Source organism: Notothenia rossii, assembly GCF_949606895.1.
Source record: "Notothenia rossii genome assembly, chromosome: 5".
Taxonomy (NCBI): Eukaryota; Metazoa; Chordata; class Actinopteri; order Perciformes; family Nototheniidae; genus Notothenia; species Notothenia rossii.
The window spans coordinates 304,019-320,000 of NC_136903.1; the positions used below are offsets into that span (position 1 = coordinate 304,019).

At 44.3% G+C, this 15,982-nt stretch overlaps 1 protein-coding gene across 2 annotated transcripts in view; it reads right to left on the reverse strand.

The window, feature by feature from the left end:
* Positions 1–15,982, reverse strand: part of LOC307039392 (sodium channel protein type 4 subunit alpha B-like) — an 85,684-nt gene continuing 69,702 nt past the window's right edge. The window contains exons 26-32 of one of the 2 annotated variants that reach the window (XR_013808215.1): positions 15,786–15,884; positions 8,796–9,051; positions 7,744–8,347; positions 5,456–5,600; positions 2,652–2,711; positions 1,796–2,482; positions 1–1,520 (exon numbers count right to left, since the gene is read on the reverse strand). Coding sequence is in view for 1 of the 2 variants with exons in the window: in XM_079681417.1 (XP_079537543.1) it covers positions 2,378–2,482; positions 2,652–2,711; positions 5,456–5,600; positions 7,744–8,347; positions 8,796–9,051; positions 15,786–15,884 (1,269 nt within the window). In the remaining variant the exon portion in view is untranslated. Of the gene's footprint in view, positions 2,483–2,651; positions 2,712–5,455; positions 5,601–7,743; positions 8,348–8,795; positions 9,052–15,785; positions 15,885–15,982 lie in introns of both variants that reach the window. The other variant, XM_079681417.1, reaches the window with a different exon arrangement.

The window sequence follows — 15,982 nt, forward strand, 5'->3', positions numbered from 1 at the left end:
CTCTTTCAGATGCTTTTATTTAGTTTGTTAAGTTTTACACAAAAATGAACACGTTTTAAACTGTAAAAAACAACAGATATAGAAAATATAGAAAAAGGTGTTGAAGTATTTTTTTTGTGTTTCAAGGTAAAAATCAACACAAACAAAAATCCACTTCTTGTCATCCACACTTTAAAACGTTCTTGTTTTTAATGCATTATGACTTTAGTAGTAATGTTTTTAATGCATTATGACTTTAATAGTAATGTTTTTAATGCATTATGACTTTAGTAGTAATGTTATTCCCATGCTGTCACTTTATGTTGAATGCTAATGTTAGTAAAGTTAGAGTAAAGTCACAATATTTCAGAGTAAAGTAAGATATTACATCTAAGTCTTTGTTCCTGTTGGATCTGTGAAGATGTTTTATTCTGCAGGTTTGGGACAGAGTGATGCCTCCGTCAGTGAGCTCTATATATGGAGCTCTGTGAGGAAGATGCAGAGCTGCCGGGGCTTCTGGGAGCTGGAGTCTTTAGGGTCTGGAGCTGGAGTCTTTAGGGTCTGAAGCTGGAGTCTTTAGGGTCTGGAGTTGGAGTCTTTAGGGTCTTGAGCTGGAGTCTTTAGGGTCTGAAGTTAGAGTCTTTAGGGTCTGAAGCTGGAGTCTTTAGGGTCTGGGAGCTGGAGTCTTTAGGGTTTGGGAGCTGGAGTCTTTAGCGTCCTGGAGCTGGAGTCTTTAGGGTCTGGGAGCTGGAGTCTTTAGGGTCTGGATCTGGATTATTTAGGGTCTGGGAGCTGGAGTCTTTAGGGTCTGGGAGCTGGAGTCTTTAGGGTCTGAAGTTAGAGTCTTTAGGGTCTGAAGCTGGAGTCTTTAGGGTCTGGGAGCTGGAGTCTTTAGGGTCTGGGAGCTGGAATATTTATGGTCTGTAGGTGGAGTATTTAGGGTCTGGGACCTGGAGTATTTAGGGTCTGTGAGCTGGAGTATTTAGGGTCTGGGAGCTGGAGTCTTTAGGGTCTGGGACCTGGAGTATTTAGGGTCTGGGAGCTGGAGTCTTTAGGGTCTGGGACCTGGAGTCTTTAGGGTCTGGGAGCTGGAGTCTTTAGGGTCTGGGACCTGGAGTATTTAGGGTCTGGGAGCTGGAGTCTTTAGGGTCTGAAGTTAGAGTCTTTAGGGTCTGAAGCTGGAGTCTTTAGGGTCTGGGAGCTGGAGTCTTTAGGGTCTGGGACCTGGAGTCTTTAGGGTCTGGGAGCTGGAGTCTTTAGGGTCTGGGAGCTGGAGTCTTTAGGGTCTGGGAGCTGGAGTCTTTAGGGTCTGGGAGCTGGAGTCTTTAGGGTCCTGGAGCTGGAGTCTTTAGGGTCTGGGAGCTGGAGTCTTTAGGGTCTGGATCTGGATTATTTAGGGTCTGGGAGCTGGAGTCTTTAGGGTCTGGGAGCTGGAGTCTTTAGGGTCTGAAGTTAGAGTCTTTAGGGTCTGAAGCTGGAGTCTTTGGGGTCTGGGAGCTGGAGTCTTTAGGGTCTGAAGTTAGAGTCTTTAGGGTCTGAAGCTGGAGTCTTTAGGGTCTGGGAGCTGGAGTCTTTAGGGTCTGGGAGCTGGAGTCTTTATGGTCTGTAGGTGGAGTATTTAGGGTCTGGGAGCTGGAGTCTTTAGGGTCTGGGACCTGGAGTATTTAGGGTTTGGGAGCTGGAGTCTTTAGGGTCTGGGACCTGGAGTATTTAGGGTCTGTGAGCTGGAGTGTTTAGGGTCTGGGAGCTGGAGTCTTTAGGGTCTGGGACCTGGAGTATTTAGGGTCTGGGAGCTGGAGTCTTTAGGGTCTGGGACCTGGAGTATTTAGGGTCTGGGAGCTGGAGTCTTTAGGGTCTGGGACCTGGAGTATTTAGGGTCTGGGAGCTGGAGTCTTTAGGGTCTGAAGTTAGAGTCTTTAGGGTCTGAAGCTGGAGTCTTTAGGGTCTGGGAGCTGGAGTCTTTAGGGTCTGGGAGCTGGAGTCTTTATGGTCTGGGAGCTGGAGTCTTTAGGGTCTGGGACCTGGAGTCTTTAGGGTCTGGGAGCTGGAGTCTTTAGGGTCTGGGAGCTGGAGTCTTTAGGGTCTGGGAGCTGGAGTCTTTAGGGTCCTGGAGCTGGAGTCTTTAGGGTCTGGGACCTGGAGTATTTAGGGTCTGGGAGCTGGAGTCTTTAGGGTCTGGGAGCTGGAGTCTTTAGGGTCTGGGAGCTGGAGTCTTTAGGGTCTGGGACCTGGAGTATTTAGGGTCTGGGAGCTGGAGTCTTTAGGGTCTGGGAGCTGGAGTCTTTAGGGTATGGGAGCTGGAGTCTTTAGGGTCCTGGAGCTGGAGTCTTTAGGGTCTGGGACCTGGAGTCTTTAGGGTCTGGGAGCTGGAGTCTTTAGGGTCCTGGAGCTGGAGTCTTCAGGGTTTTGCGGTAGCGTGTTTCCTGAACGCTCTCTGGATCACAGCCGCCGCCACCTCTTCCTGTTTCCTCTGCAGGGTGCTGCTGATTGGTCCACAGGACACCTGTGATTTATATTAAAGTAGCTTTGATGATATAGATAAAAATAATACTAATAATAAACAGCATTAGTAAAAATGCAGATAACTATAGAATTAATAATACAAATGAATGTGATTAATTATATTAATTATATTATGGAATGCATTCTGAACAATAAAAAATATTTCAAACCTTCGAGGGAAACTTTTCCTCCAGTCGGGCTCGGAGAGAGCATTTGGACTCAGTGCACACCTGAACACAGGGAGAAAATAATAACATGTACCATATCGACCCGAATATAAGACAGGTTTTTTTTCCTAGAAACAAATCTGAAAAAGAGGGTCGTCTTATATTCGGGGGCTAGACTTTTCGAAGTAATTACAAAGTCACAACACCAGATGGCGCCAAACGAGTGTTCCCCCAGCGAGACACCGTCTTAAAGTAACAGTAAAACAGGAGAGAAAGAGATGGAGAGACACAGACCAACTCCATCAAAGTAGATCCAAAGTAAGCGAGTTAATAATCAAGAGAGGCCAAGTTATGATGCCAATTTTAAGATACTGGTGATCAACAAAGTCATCAAACAACTGTCGAGCAGCAAAGAAATATGGTGTTACTGAGGGTAACGTTAAAAATGCCATGAAAATGTAAACAGTCAGAGAAAAGCATTAATTCAGGTATTTTCAGAAAATGAATCTTGAAGAGGGTCCGTCTTAAATTCGGGTCAATACGGTAATAAAAATAAATAACAATCATACTAATAATTAAAGCTGCGAGCAGCGATGAGCGGGTCTACGACGCTCTGTGCAGGTCCACTGTTCTCCGCTGTTGTCCACACGTTGACGTCACGCAGATGCTTCCCTCACAAACATGTGAAGTTGTGTGCCATTTGGAGCATGTTCACATGAGTAATGACAACATCGTGTTTGATGGCCAGCATTATGTTACCATAGCAACAGGATTTGACGGAATCTCAAAACTGATATGTAGCTGTCTTTAGGGCTGGACCGTTAGCACACATGAGAAGTTTGACCAGTTTTGACCATTTTCATAGGAGTTAGAGCAATATTGTGTTTTAAGGTGAGGGGTGCGTTGCCATGGCAACAGCTTTTGAGGAAAACTCACTATTGTCATATTGATGTGTTGAGGGCCGGACCATTAACCTTCATCTTAAGTCCAGGGCAATTTGGACGATTTACTTTGAGCTATGACAACATGGTGTTTTATGGCAATCATTGTGTTCCCATGGCAACGGCATATGATGACACGCGATAATTGACATAGAGCTGTTCAAAGCCGGATCATTCACCATTATCTGAATTCTGGTGCCGTTTGGACGATTTTCCTTTGAGCTATGACAACATCGTGTTTTTTGGGAGGGATGCATTTCCATGGAAACGGCATATGGTGAGATCAGACTTGGCGTAGAGCTGTTGAGGCATGGACCGGTGATATACAAGTGAAGTTTGGGGGACGATCGGACTGTGTCCATTGGAGTTACAGAGACAACATGTTTTATGGCAAGGGATGCGTTGCCATGGTAACGCCAAATTCTGTAACCTCAGATTTGACGTAGAGCTGTTCAGGGCAGCAGTTTTAATCATAGTGTGATGTTTGTAGCGTTCTGAGCATGTCAGTTGGAGTTATGATATCATCATATTCCATGGTGAGGGATCGCCTAGCTTCGAGCGAACGTGAAAATAGGCGCCACATCAAGACAACACAGCGCAGTGAATTTGGAGTCGATCGGATAAAATCCCTGATAGGATATCTCTCAAGTACGGATAAATCGCGTTTTTCAAACGCCAAATTCAAAATGGCCAACTTTCTGTAAGTTTTTTCATACACGTCCAAGTGGCTTCTTGGTTCATCTCCGCACCCTAGATATAAGTAGTGATTTTTGTTAGTTTACGTGAAAGTGGGGGGAGTTTACGTTAAAAATGGAAGTGGGCATGGCCTACGCTTTTTTTACGCAAAGCTCTGGAAACCATTTCACACATAGTTTTCATATATGTTCAGGGGGTCACATTTGCATTCAAAATTCATTCCCTGTTTTATGTGTGTTCGGCAGGATTGTCGCTCACTTCGCCGACCTCTGGTCTCAGACCCTAATAACCGGTGGCGGCTGGTCTTTCTCCAGGGGGGGCTCATAATAATAATAACAGTGTTACCTGCGAAGGCCAGCAGGATGTCCTGGCAGTGCATCTGGTCTAAGACCCTAATAATTACATTACATTGCATTTAGCTGACGCTTTTATCCAAAGCGACTTACAATAAGTGCGTTCGAGCAACAAAATAAAAACTTGAAGAAAACAGAATCATATAAGTTCATCAGGTTTCATAGAGCCAAACATTTCAGGTGCTACTCAACTGGCTTTAGATAAGCCAGCCCTTTATTAGTATATAAGTGCTTTGTTAATAGTTCTATCGCTCGAAGTGGAGTCCAAAGAGTTATATCTGCATCTGGTCTCAGACCCTCATAATGATAACAGTGTTACCTGTGCAGCGAGGGCCAGCAGGACGTCCTGGCAGTGCATCTGGTCTCAGACCCTCATAATGATAACAGTGTTACCTGTGCAGCGAGGGCCAGCAGGACGTCTTGGAAGAGCATCTGTTCTCAGACCCTCATAATGATAACAGTGTTACCTGTGAGGGCCAGCAGGACGTCCTGGCAGAGCATCTGTTCTCAGACCCTCATAATGATAACAGTGTTACCTGTGAGGGCCAGCAGGACGTCCTGGCAGTGCATCTGGTCTCAGACCCTCATAATGATAACAGTGTTACCTGTGAGGGCCAGCAGGACGTCCTGGCAGAGCATCTGGTCTCAGACCCTCATAATAATAACAGTGTTACCTGTGCAGCGAGGGCCAGCAGGACGTCCTGGCAGTGCATCTGGTCTCAGACCCTCATAATGATAACAGTGTTACCTGTGAGGGCCAGCAGGACGTCCTGGCAGAGCATCTGGTCTCAGACCCTCATAATAATAACAGTGTTACCTGTGCAGCGAGGGCCAGCAGGACGTCCTGGCAGAGCATCTGGTCTCCAGCCTGCAGAGGGAGGTCCATGCTCGTCAGTCGGAGGCTGTTTGGTTTGAGAATCCTGAGAGGATCCTGCAGAGCGTCGCAGAAATCTGACAGCTCGCTGCAGAGAGAGAGGTGATATTAGTTTAGAGACACTTGATTGCTTTGATTGATAGTTCAAATCAAATAACATTTATTTAAAGTAAAATGCATTATGTCACATTGTTCTATACCAACATTCAAAGGCTTCATACGCACTGAAGAGAAAAAGAAATAAAAAACGCCTCGCGCTCCTCCAACAACGCAAATTAATATATGTGTGATTGATTGATATATTATTATTATAAAGACTCACCTGTACTGTAAACTTAGACTCACCTGTACTGTTAGCTTAAACTCAACTGTACTGTTAGCTTAGACTCACCTGTACTGTTAGCTTAGACTCACCTGTACTGTTAGCTTAAACTCACCTGTACTGTTAGCTTAAACTCAACTGTACTGTTAGCTTAGACTCACCTGTACTGTAAACTTAGACTCACCTGTACTGTTAGCTTAAACTCAACTGTACTGTTAGCTTAGACTCACCTGTACTGTTAGCTTAAACTCAACTGTACTGTTAGCTTAGACTCACCTGTACTGTTAGCTTAAACTCAACTGTACTGTAAACTTAGACTCACCTGTACTGTTAGCTTAGACTCACCTGTACTGTAAACTTAGACTCACCTGTACTGTTAGCTTAAACTCAACTGTACTGTTAGCTTAGACTCACCTGTACTGTTAGCTTAAACTCAACTGTACTGTAAACTTAGACTCACCTGTACTGTTAGATTAGACTCACCTGTACTGTTAGCTTAAACTCAACTGTACTGTTAGCTTAGACTCACCTGTACTGTAAACTTAGACTCACCTGTACTTTTAGCTTAAACTCAACTGTACTGTTAGCTTAGACTCACCTGTACTGTTAGCTTAAACTCAACTGTACTGTTAGCTTAGACTCACCTGTACTGTAAACTTAGACTCACCTGTACTGTTAGCTTAAACTCAACTGTACTGTACACTTAGACTCACCTGTACTGTAAACTTAGACTCACCTGTACTGTTAGCTTAAACTCACCTGTACTGTTAGCTTAAACTCACCTGTACTGTAAACTTAGACTCACCTGTACTGTACACTTAGACTCACCTGTACTGTAAACTTAGACTCACCTGTACTGTAAACTTAGACTCACCTGTACTGTACACTTAGACTCACCTGTACTGTAAACTTAGACTCACCTGTACTGTTAGCTTAAACTCAACTGTACTGTACACTTAGACTCACCTGTACTGTACACTTAGACTCAATTGTACTGTACACTTAGAATCACCTGTACTGTAAACTTAGAATCACCTGTACTGTAAACTTAGACTCACCTGTACTGTTAGCTTAAACTCAACTGTACTGTACACTTAGACTCACCTGTACTGTTAGCTTAAACTCAACTGTACTGTACACTTAGACTCACCTGTACTGTACACTTAGACTCACCTGTACTGTAAACTTAGACTCACCTGTACTGTTAACTTAGACTCACCTGTACTGTTAGCTTAAACTCACCTGTACTGTTAGCTTAAACTCAACTGTACTGTACACTTAGACTCACCTGTACTGTTAGCTTAAACTCAACTGTACTGTACACTTAGACTCACCTGTACTGTACACTTAGACTCACCTGTACTGTAAACTTAGACTCACCTGTACTGTAAACTTAGACTCACCTGTACTGTTAGCTTAAACTCACCTGTACTGTAAACTTAGACTCACCTGTACTGTACACTTAGACTCACCTGTACTGTAAACTTAGACTCACCTGTACTGTTAGCTTAAACTCAACTGTGCTGTACACTTAGACTCACCTGTACTGTACACTTAGACTCACCTGTACTGTACACTTAGACTCACCTGTACTGTACACTTAGACTCACCTGTACTGTACACTTAGACTCACCTGTACTGTAAACTTAGACTCAATTGTACTGTAAACTTAGAATCACCTGTACTGTAAACTTAGACTCACCTGTACTGTAAACTTAGACTCACCTGTACTGTTAGCTTAGACTCACCTGTACTGTACACTTAGACTCACCTGTACTGTAAACTTAGACTCACCTGTACTGTACACTTAGACTCACCTGTACTGTACACTTAGACTCACCTGTACTGTAAACTTAGACTCACCTGTACTGTAAACTTAGACTCACCTGTACTGTACACTTAGACTCACCTGTACTTAATGAACTGCGAGCTCTCTGGGTCGAACTTCCTCCAGGTTTTGCAGAAGTTCTGGAGGTGTTGGTCGCTCAGCGTCTGGTTCTCCTCGGGGCCGAAGACCTCCAGGATGACGGCGATGTACATGTTGACCACCAGCAGGTAGCCTAGGTAAATGTTTACAATGAAGAAGACGATGGCGAGGGCTGGGGAGCCGCAGTCTCCTCGGATGAAGGATCCCGGGTTCAGGGTGTCGGGGTCACAGTCAGGTGAAGTCTTCATTAAGGGACCCAGCATACCCCCCCACGAAGCAGAAGAGGAGATCATCAACACACAGATCAGGCTGCTGCCAAAAGTCTCGAAGTTAAACATGTCGTCCATCATCCCCTGCTTCCTCACAAAGGGGAAGCTCAACATGCCGAAGATGGAGGACGTGAAGATGAGGAGGACGAAGAGGAGGCCGAGGTTCAACAGGGCAGGAAGTGACATCATGAAGGACAAAAGCAGCTTCCTGATACTCGGATCCCAGCAGAGGACACGGAAAACACGAGTCACTCGCAGCATGAGGATGATTGAGGGAGGGAAGAAATAGAATGTCCAAATGTCCGCAAAGAAGAGACCTGAAGAGTGAGACACAGAGAGAGACATGGAGTGAGACAGAGAGAGTGAGACACGGTGAGAGACATGGAGTGAGTGAGACAGAGAGAGTGAGACACGGTGAGAGACATGGAGTGAGACAGAGAGAGTGAGACAGAAAGAGTGAGACACAGAGGGAGACACAGAGAGGGAGACACAGATAGTGTGACAGATAGAGTGAGACACGGTGAGAGACATGGAGTGAGACAGAGAGAGTGAGACACGGTGAGAGACATGGAGTGAGTGAGACAGAGAGAGAGACATGGAGTGAGACCGAGAGAGTGAGACACGGTGAGAGACATTGAGTGAGACAGAGAGAGTGAGACATAAAGAGTGAGACACAGAGTGAGACACAGAGAGTGAGACATGGTGAGAGACATGGAGTGCGACAGAGAGAGTGAGACACGGTGAGAGACATGGAGTGAGACTCACCTGGGATGGACATAATCAGCACCAGGAAGTCCAGCACGTTGAGGGCGTTGGTGAAATAGTGTTTTCTGAGCGCAGTGACCTTCAGGATGAACTCCAGCAGGTAGAGGACCAGGACCACCAGGTACAGATAATGATTAATCTCATAATATTCACTCATCACGGACATCTGGACCAGGTGAATGCAGATCACCACCACCACCAGGACCTCAAAACACAAGAAGGACACCAGGTCCAGCAGGCGGGCTTGGAGGCAGTTCTGAAACCAGAGGGACTATTCAGGGGAGACTATTCTCACAATACTCACAGAATATCCAGATGCTCCAAACAGTGTCTTTATCAATACTTCCTGCTGTAGGGGTGGACTGTGGAGCTCATCTGTATAATTACATATGAGCTTTAAATACGGGGTCTCAAAGGTATATTCTGAGTACATTCAGAGTACAGTCTGAGTACATTCAGAGTAAATACTGAGTATCTTCAGAGTATCTTCAGAGTACAGTCTGAGTATCTCCAGAGCACAGTCTGAGTATCTCCAGAGTACAGTCTGAGTATCTTCAGAGTACAGTCTGAGTATCTCCAGAGTATCTTCAGAGTACAGTCTGAGTATCTTCAGAGTACAGTCTGAGTATCTTCAGAGTATCTTCAGAGTACAGTCTGAGTATCTTCAGAGTACAGTCTGAGTATCTTCTGAGTATCTCCAGAGCACAGTCTGAGTATCTCCAGAGTACAGTCTGAGTATCTCCAGAGTACAGTCTGAGTATCTTCAGAGCACAGTCTGAGTATCTCCAGAGTACAGTCTGAGTATCTCCAGAGTACAGTCTGAGTATCTCCAGAGCACAGTCTGAGTATCTTCAGAGTACAGTCTGAGTATCTCCAGAGCACAGTCTGAGTATCTCCAGAGCACAGTCTGAGTATCTTCAGAGTACAGTCTGAGTATCTCCAGAGCACAGTCTGAGTATCTTCAGAGTACAGTCTGAGTATCTCCAGAGCACAGTCTGAGTATCTTCAGAGTACAGTCTGAGTATCTCCAGAGTATCTCCAGAGTACAGTCTGAGTATCTTCAGAGCACAGTCTGAGTATCTCCAGAGTACAGTCTGAGTATCTCTAAAGTACAGTCTGAGTATCTCTAGAGTACAGTCTGAGTATCTCTAAAGTACAGTCTGAGTATCTTCAGAGTATCATCAGAGTACAGTCTGAGTATCTCTAGAGTACAGTCAGAGTATCTCTAAAGTACAGTCTGAGTATCTTCAGAGTATCTTCAGAGTACTGTCTGAGTATCTCTAGAGTACAGTCAGAGTATCTCTAAAGTACAGTCTGAGTATCTCCAGAGTACAGTCTGAGTATCTTCAGAGCACAGTCTGAGTATCTCCAGAGTACTGTCAGAGTATCTCTAAAGTACAGTCTGAGTATCTCTAAAGTACAGTCTGAGTATCTCTAAAGTACAGTCTGAGTATCTCCAGAGTACTGTCTGAGTATCTCTAGAGTACAGTCTGAGTATCTCTAGAGTACAGTCAGAGTATCTCTAAAGTACAGTCTGAGTATCTCCAGAGTACAGTCTGAGTATCTTCAGAGTATCTCCAGAGTACTGTCTGAGTATCTCTAGAGTACAGTCAGAGTATCTCTAAAGTATCTTCAGAGTATCTCCAGAGTACAGTCTGAGTATCTTCAGAGCACAGTCTGAGTATCTCCAGAGTACTGTCAGAGTATCTCTAGAGTACAGTCTGAGTATCTCTAAAGTACAGTCTGAGTATCTCTAAAGTACAGTCTGAGTATCTCCAGAGTACTGTCTGAGTATCTCTAGAGTACAGTCTGAGTATCTCTAGAGTACAGTCAGAGTATCTCTAAAGTACAGTCTGAGTATCTCCAGAGTACAGTCTGAGTATCTTCAGAGTATCTCCAGAGTACAGTCTGAGTATCTTCAGAGCACAGTCTGAGTATCTCCAGAGTACTGTCAGAGTATCTCTAGAGTACAGTCTGAGTATCTCTAAAGTACAGTCTGAGTATCTCTAAAGTACAGTCTGAGTATCTCCAGAGTACTGTCTGAGTATCTCTAGAGTACAGTCTGAGTATCTCTAGAGTACAGTCAGAGTATCTCTAAAGTACAGTCTGAGTATCTCCAGAGCACAGTCTGAGTATCTTCAGAGTATCTCCAGAGTACAGTCTGAGTATCTTCAGAGCACAGTCTGAGTATCTCCAGAGTACAGTCTGAGTATCTCCAGAGTACAGTCTGAGTATCTTCAGAGTACAGTCTGAGTATCTCCAGAGTACAGTCTGAGTATCTCCAGAGTACAGTCTGAGTATCTCTAGAGTACAGTCTGAGTATCTTCAGAGTACAGTCTGAGTATCTCTAGAGTACAGTCTGAGTATCTTCAGAGTACAGTCTGAGTATCTCCAGAGTACAGTCTGAGTATCTTCAGAGTACAGTCTGAGTATCTCCAGAGTACAGTCTGAGTATCTTCAGAGTACAGTCTGAGTATCTCTGAGTATCTTCAGAGTACAGTCTGAGTATCTTCAGAGTACAGTCTGAGTATCTCCAGAGCACAGTCTGAGTATCTCCAGAGTACAGTCTGAGTATCTTCAGAGTACAGTCTGAGTATCTTCAGAGTATCTCTAGAGCACAGTCTGAGTATCTCCAGAGTACAGTCTGAGTATCTTCAGAGTACAGTCTGAGTATCTCTAGAGCACAGTCTGAGTATCTCCAGAGTACAGTCTGAGTATCTCCAGAGTACAGTCTGAGTATCTTCAGAGTATCTTCAGAGTACAGTCTGAGTATCTCTAGAGTACAGTCTGAGTATCTCCAGAGTACAGTCTGAGTATCTCCAGAGTACAGTCTGAGTATCTTCAGAGTATCTTCAGAGTACAGTCTGAGTATCTCCAGAGCACAGTCTGAGTATCTCTAGAGTACAGTCTGAGTATCTCTAGAGTACAGTCTGAGTATCTCTAGAGTACAGTCTGAGTATCTCTAGAGTACAGTCTGAGTATCTCTAGAGTACAGTCTGAGTATCTACAGAGCACAGTCTGAGTATCTCCAGAGTACAGTCTGAGTATCTCTAGAGTACAGTCTGAGTATCTTCAGAGTATCTTCAGAGTACAGTCTGAGTATCTCCAGAGCACAGTCTGAGTATCTTCAGAGCACAGTCTGAGTATCTCCAGAGCACAGTCTGAGTATCTTCAGAGTATCTTCAGAGTACAGTCTGAGTATCTCCAGAGCACAGTCTGAGTATCTTCAGAGCACAGTCTGAGTATCTCCAGAGTACAGTCTGAGTATCTCCAGAGCACAGTCTGAGTATCTCCAGAGCACAGTCTGAGTATCTCTAGAGTACAGTCTGAGTATCTCTAGAGTACAGTCTGAGTATCTCCAGAGCACAGTCTGAGTATCTCTAGAGTACAGTCTGAGTATCTCCAGAGCACAGTCTGAGTATCTCTAGAGTACAGTCTGAGTATCTCCAGAGTACAGTCTGAGTATCTCCAGAGTACAGTCTGAGTATCTCCAGAGTATCTTCAGAGTATCTTCAGAGTACAGTCTGAGTATCTCCAGAGTACAGTCTGAGTATCTCCAGAGTATCTTCAGAGTATCTTCAGAGTACAGTCTGAGTATCTCCAGAGTACAGTCTGAGTATCTTCAGAGCACAGTCTGAGTATCTCCAGAGCACAGTCTGAGTATCTCTAGAGTACAGTCTGAGTATCTCTAGAGTACAGTCTGAGTATCTCCAGAGCACAGTCTGAGTATCTCTAGAGTACAGTCTGAGTATCTCCAGAGCACAGTCTGAGTATCTCCAGAGTACAGTCTGAGTATCTCTAGAGTACAGTCTGAGTATCTCTAGAGTACAGTCTGAGTATCTTCAGAGTACAGTCTGAGTATCTACAGAGTATCTCTAGAGTACAGTCTGAGTATCTACAGAGTATCTCTAGAGTACAGTCTGAGTATCTCTAGAGTACAGTCTGAGTATCTTCAGAGTATCTCTAGAGCACAGTCTGAGTATCTCCAGAGTACAGTCTGAGTATCTCTAGAGTACAGTCTGAGTATCTTCAGAGTATCTCTAGAGCACAGTCTGAGTATCTCCAGAGCACAGTCTGAGTATCTTCAGAGTATCTCTAGAGCACAGTCTGAGTATCTCCAGAGTACAGTCTGAGTATCTTCAGAGTACAGTCTGAGTATCTCCAGAGTACAGTCTGAGTATCTTCAGAGTACAGTCTGAGTATCTCCAGAGTACAGTCTGAGTATCTCCAGAGTACAGTCTGAGTATCTACAGAGTACAGTCTGAGTATCTACAGAGTATCTCCAGAGCACAGTCTGAGTATCTCTAGAGTACAGTCTGAGTATCTCCAGAGTACAGTCTGAGTATCTTCAGAGTACAGTCTGAGTATCTTCTGAGTATCTTCAGAGTATCTCCAGAGCACAGTCTGAGTATCTCTAGAGTACAGTCTGAGTATCTCCAGAGTACAGTCTGAGTATCTTCAGAGCACAGTCTGAGTATCTCCAGAGTACAGTCTGAGTATCTTCAGAGTACAGTCTGAGTATCTTCTGAGTATCTTCAGAGTATCTCTAGAGTACAGTCTGAGTATCTCCAGAGCACAGTCTGAGTATCTCCAGAGTACAGTCTGAGTATCTTCAGAGCACAGTCTGAGTATCTCCAGAGCACAGTCTGAGTATCTTCAGAGTACAGTCAGAGTATCTCCAGAGTACAGTCTGAGTATCTTCAGAGCACAGTCTGAGTATCTCCAGAGCACAGTCTGAGTATCTCCAGAGTACAGTCTGAGTATCTCCAGAGTACAGTCTGAGTATCTTCAGAGTACAGTCTGAGTATCTTCAGAGTACAGTCTGAGTATCTTCTGAGTACAGTCTGAGTATCTTCAGAGCACAGTCTGAGTATCTTCAGAGTACAGTCTGAGTATCTTCAGAGCACAGTCTGAGTATCTTCTGAGTACAGTCTGAGTATCTTCAGAGTACAGTCTGAGTATCTTCAGAGCACAGTCTGAGTATCTTCTGAGTACAGTCTGAGTATCTTCAGAGTACAGTCTGAGTATCTTCAGAGTACAGTCTGAGTATCTTCAGAGCACAGTCTGAGTATCTTCAGAGCACAGTCTGAATATCTTCAGAGTACAGTCTGAGTATCTTCAGAGTACAGTCTGAGTATCTCCAGAGTACAGTCTGAATATCTTCAGAGTACAGTCTGAGTATCTTCAGAGTACAGTCTGAGTATCTTCAGAGCACAGTCTGAATATCTTCAGAGTACAGTCTGAGTATCTTCAGAGTACAGTCTGAGTATCTCCAGAGTACAGTCTGAATATCTTCAGAGTACAGTCTGAGTATCTTCAGAGCACAGTCTGAGTATCTTCTGAGTACAGTCTGAGTATCTTCAGAGTACAGTCTGAGTATCTTCAGAGTACAGTCTGAGTATCTTCTGAGTACAGTCTGAGTATCTTCAGAGTACAGTCTGAGTATCTTCAGAGCACAGTCTGAGTATCTTCAGAGTACAGTCAGAGTATCTCCAGAGTACAGTCAGAGTATCTCCAGAGTACAGTCTAAGTATCTCCAGAGTACAGTCTGAGTATCTTCAGAGCACAGTCTGAGTATCTCCAGAGTACAGTCTGAGTATCTTCAGAGTACAGTCTGAGTATCTCTAGAGCACAGTCTGAGTATCTCTAGAGCACAGTCTGAATATCTTCAGAGTACAGTCTGAGTATCTTCAGAGTATCTCCAGAGTACAGTCTGAGTATCTTCAGAGTACAGTCTGAGTATCTTCAGAGTACAGTCTGAGTATCTTCAGAGCACAGTCTGAGTATCTCCAGAGTACTGTCTGAGTATCTTCAGAGCACAGTCTGAGTATCTCCAGAGTACAGTCTGAGTATCTTCAGAGTACAGTCTGAGTATCTTCAGAGTACAGTCTGAGTATCTTCAGAGCACAGTCTGAGTATCTCCAGAGTACTGTCTGAGTATCTTCAGAGCACAGTCTGAGTATCTCCAGAGTACAGTCTGAGTATCTCTAGAGCACAGTCTGAGTATCTCTAGAGCACAGTCTGAATATCTTCAGAGTACAGTCTGAGTATCTTCAGAGTATCTCCAGAGTACTGTCTGAGTATCTTCAGAGTACAGTCTGAGTATCTCCAGAGTACAGTCTGAGTATCTCTAGAGCACAGTCTGAGTATCTCTAGAGCACAGTCTGAGTATCTCCAGAGTACAGTCTGAGTATCTCCAGAGTACAGTCTGAGTATCTTCAGAGCACAGTCTGAGTATCTTCAGAGTACAGTCTGAGTATCTCCAGAGTATCTCCAGAGTACAGTCTGAGTATCTTCAGAGTACAGTCTGAGTATCTCTAGAGTACAGTCTGAGTATCTCTAGAGTACAGTCTGAGTATCTCTAGAGTACAGTCTGAGTATCTCCAGAGCACAGTCTGAGTATCTCTAGAGTACAGTCTGAGTATCTCCAGAGTACAGTCTGAGTATCTTCAGAGTACAGTCTGAGTATCTCCAGAGCACAGTCTGAGTATCTCTAGAGTACAGTCTGAGTATCTCCAGAGTACAGTCTGAGTATCTCCAGAGTACAGTCTGAGTATCTTCAGAGTACAGTCTGAGTATCTCCAGAGTACAGTCTGAGTATCTTCAGAGTACAGTCTGAGTATCTCTAGAGTACAGTCTGAGTATCTCCAGAGTACAGTCTGAGTATCTTCAGAGTACAGTCTGAGTATCTTCAGAGTACAGTCTGAGTATCTCCAGAGTACAGTCTGAGTATCTTCAGAGCACAGTCTGAGTATCTCTAGAGTACAGTCTGAGTATCTCCAGAGTACAGTCTGAGTATCTCCAGAGTACAGTCTGAGTATCTTCAAAGTACAGTCTGAGTATCTTCAGAGTACAGTCTGAGTATCTCCAGAGTACAGTCTGAGTATCTTCAGAGTACAGTCTGAGTATCTCCAGAGCACAGTCTGAGTATCTTCAGAGTACAGTCTGAGTATCTCTGAGTATAGTATAGTGTAGTCTGTCTGAACCCACCTGAGGTCGGGGAACAGGTCTGGCAGGTCTCAGAACTCGGTTCTTCAGCGACTCGATCCATCTCTGCTGCTGCTCTGTGGAGAACAGCTGTTTCCCTGAGTGTAGACAAAACACAAGTAAACAACTTCTCTCTCTCTCTCTTTGTCTGTCTTTCTGTCTGTCTGCCCTCTGTCTGTCTCTGTCTCTCTGTCTGTCTG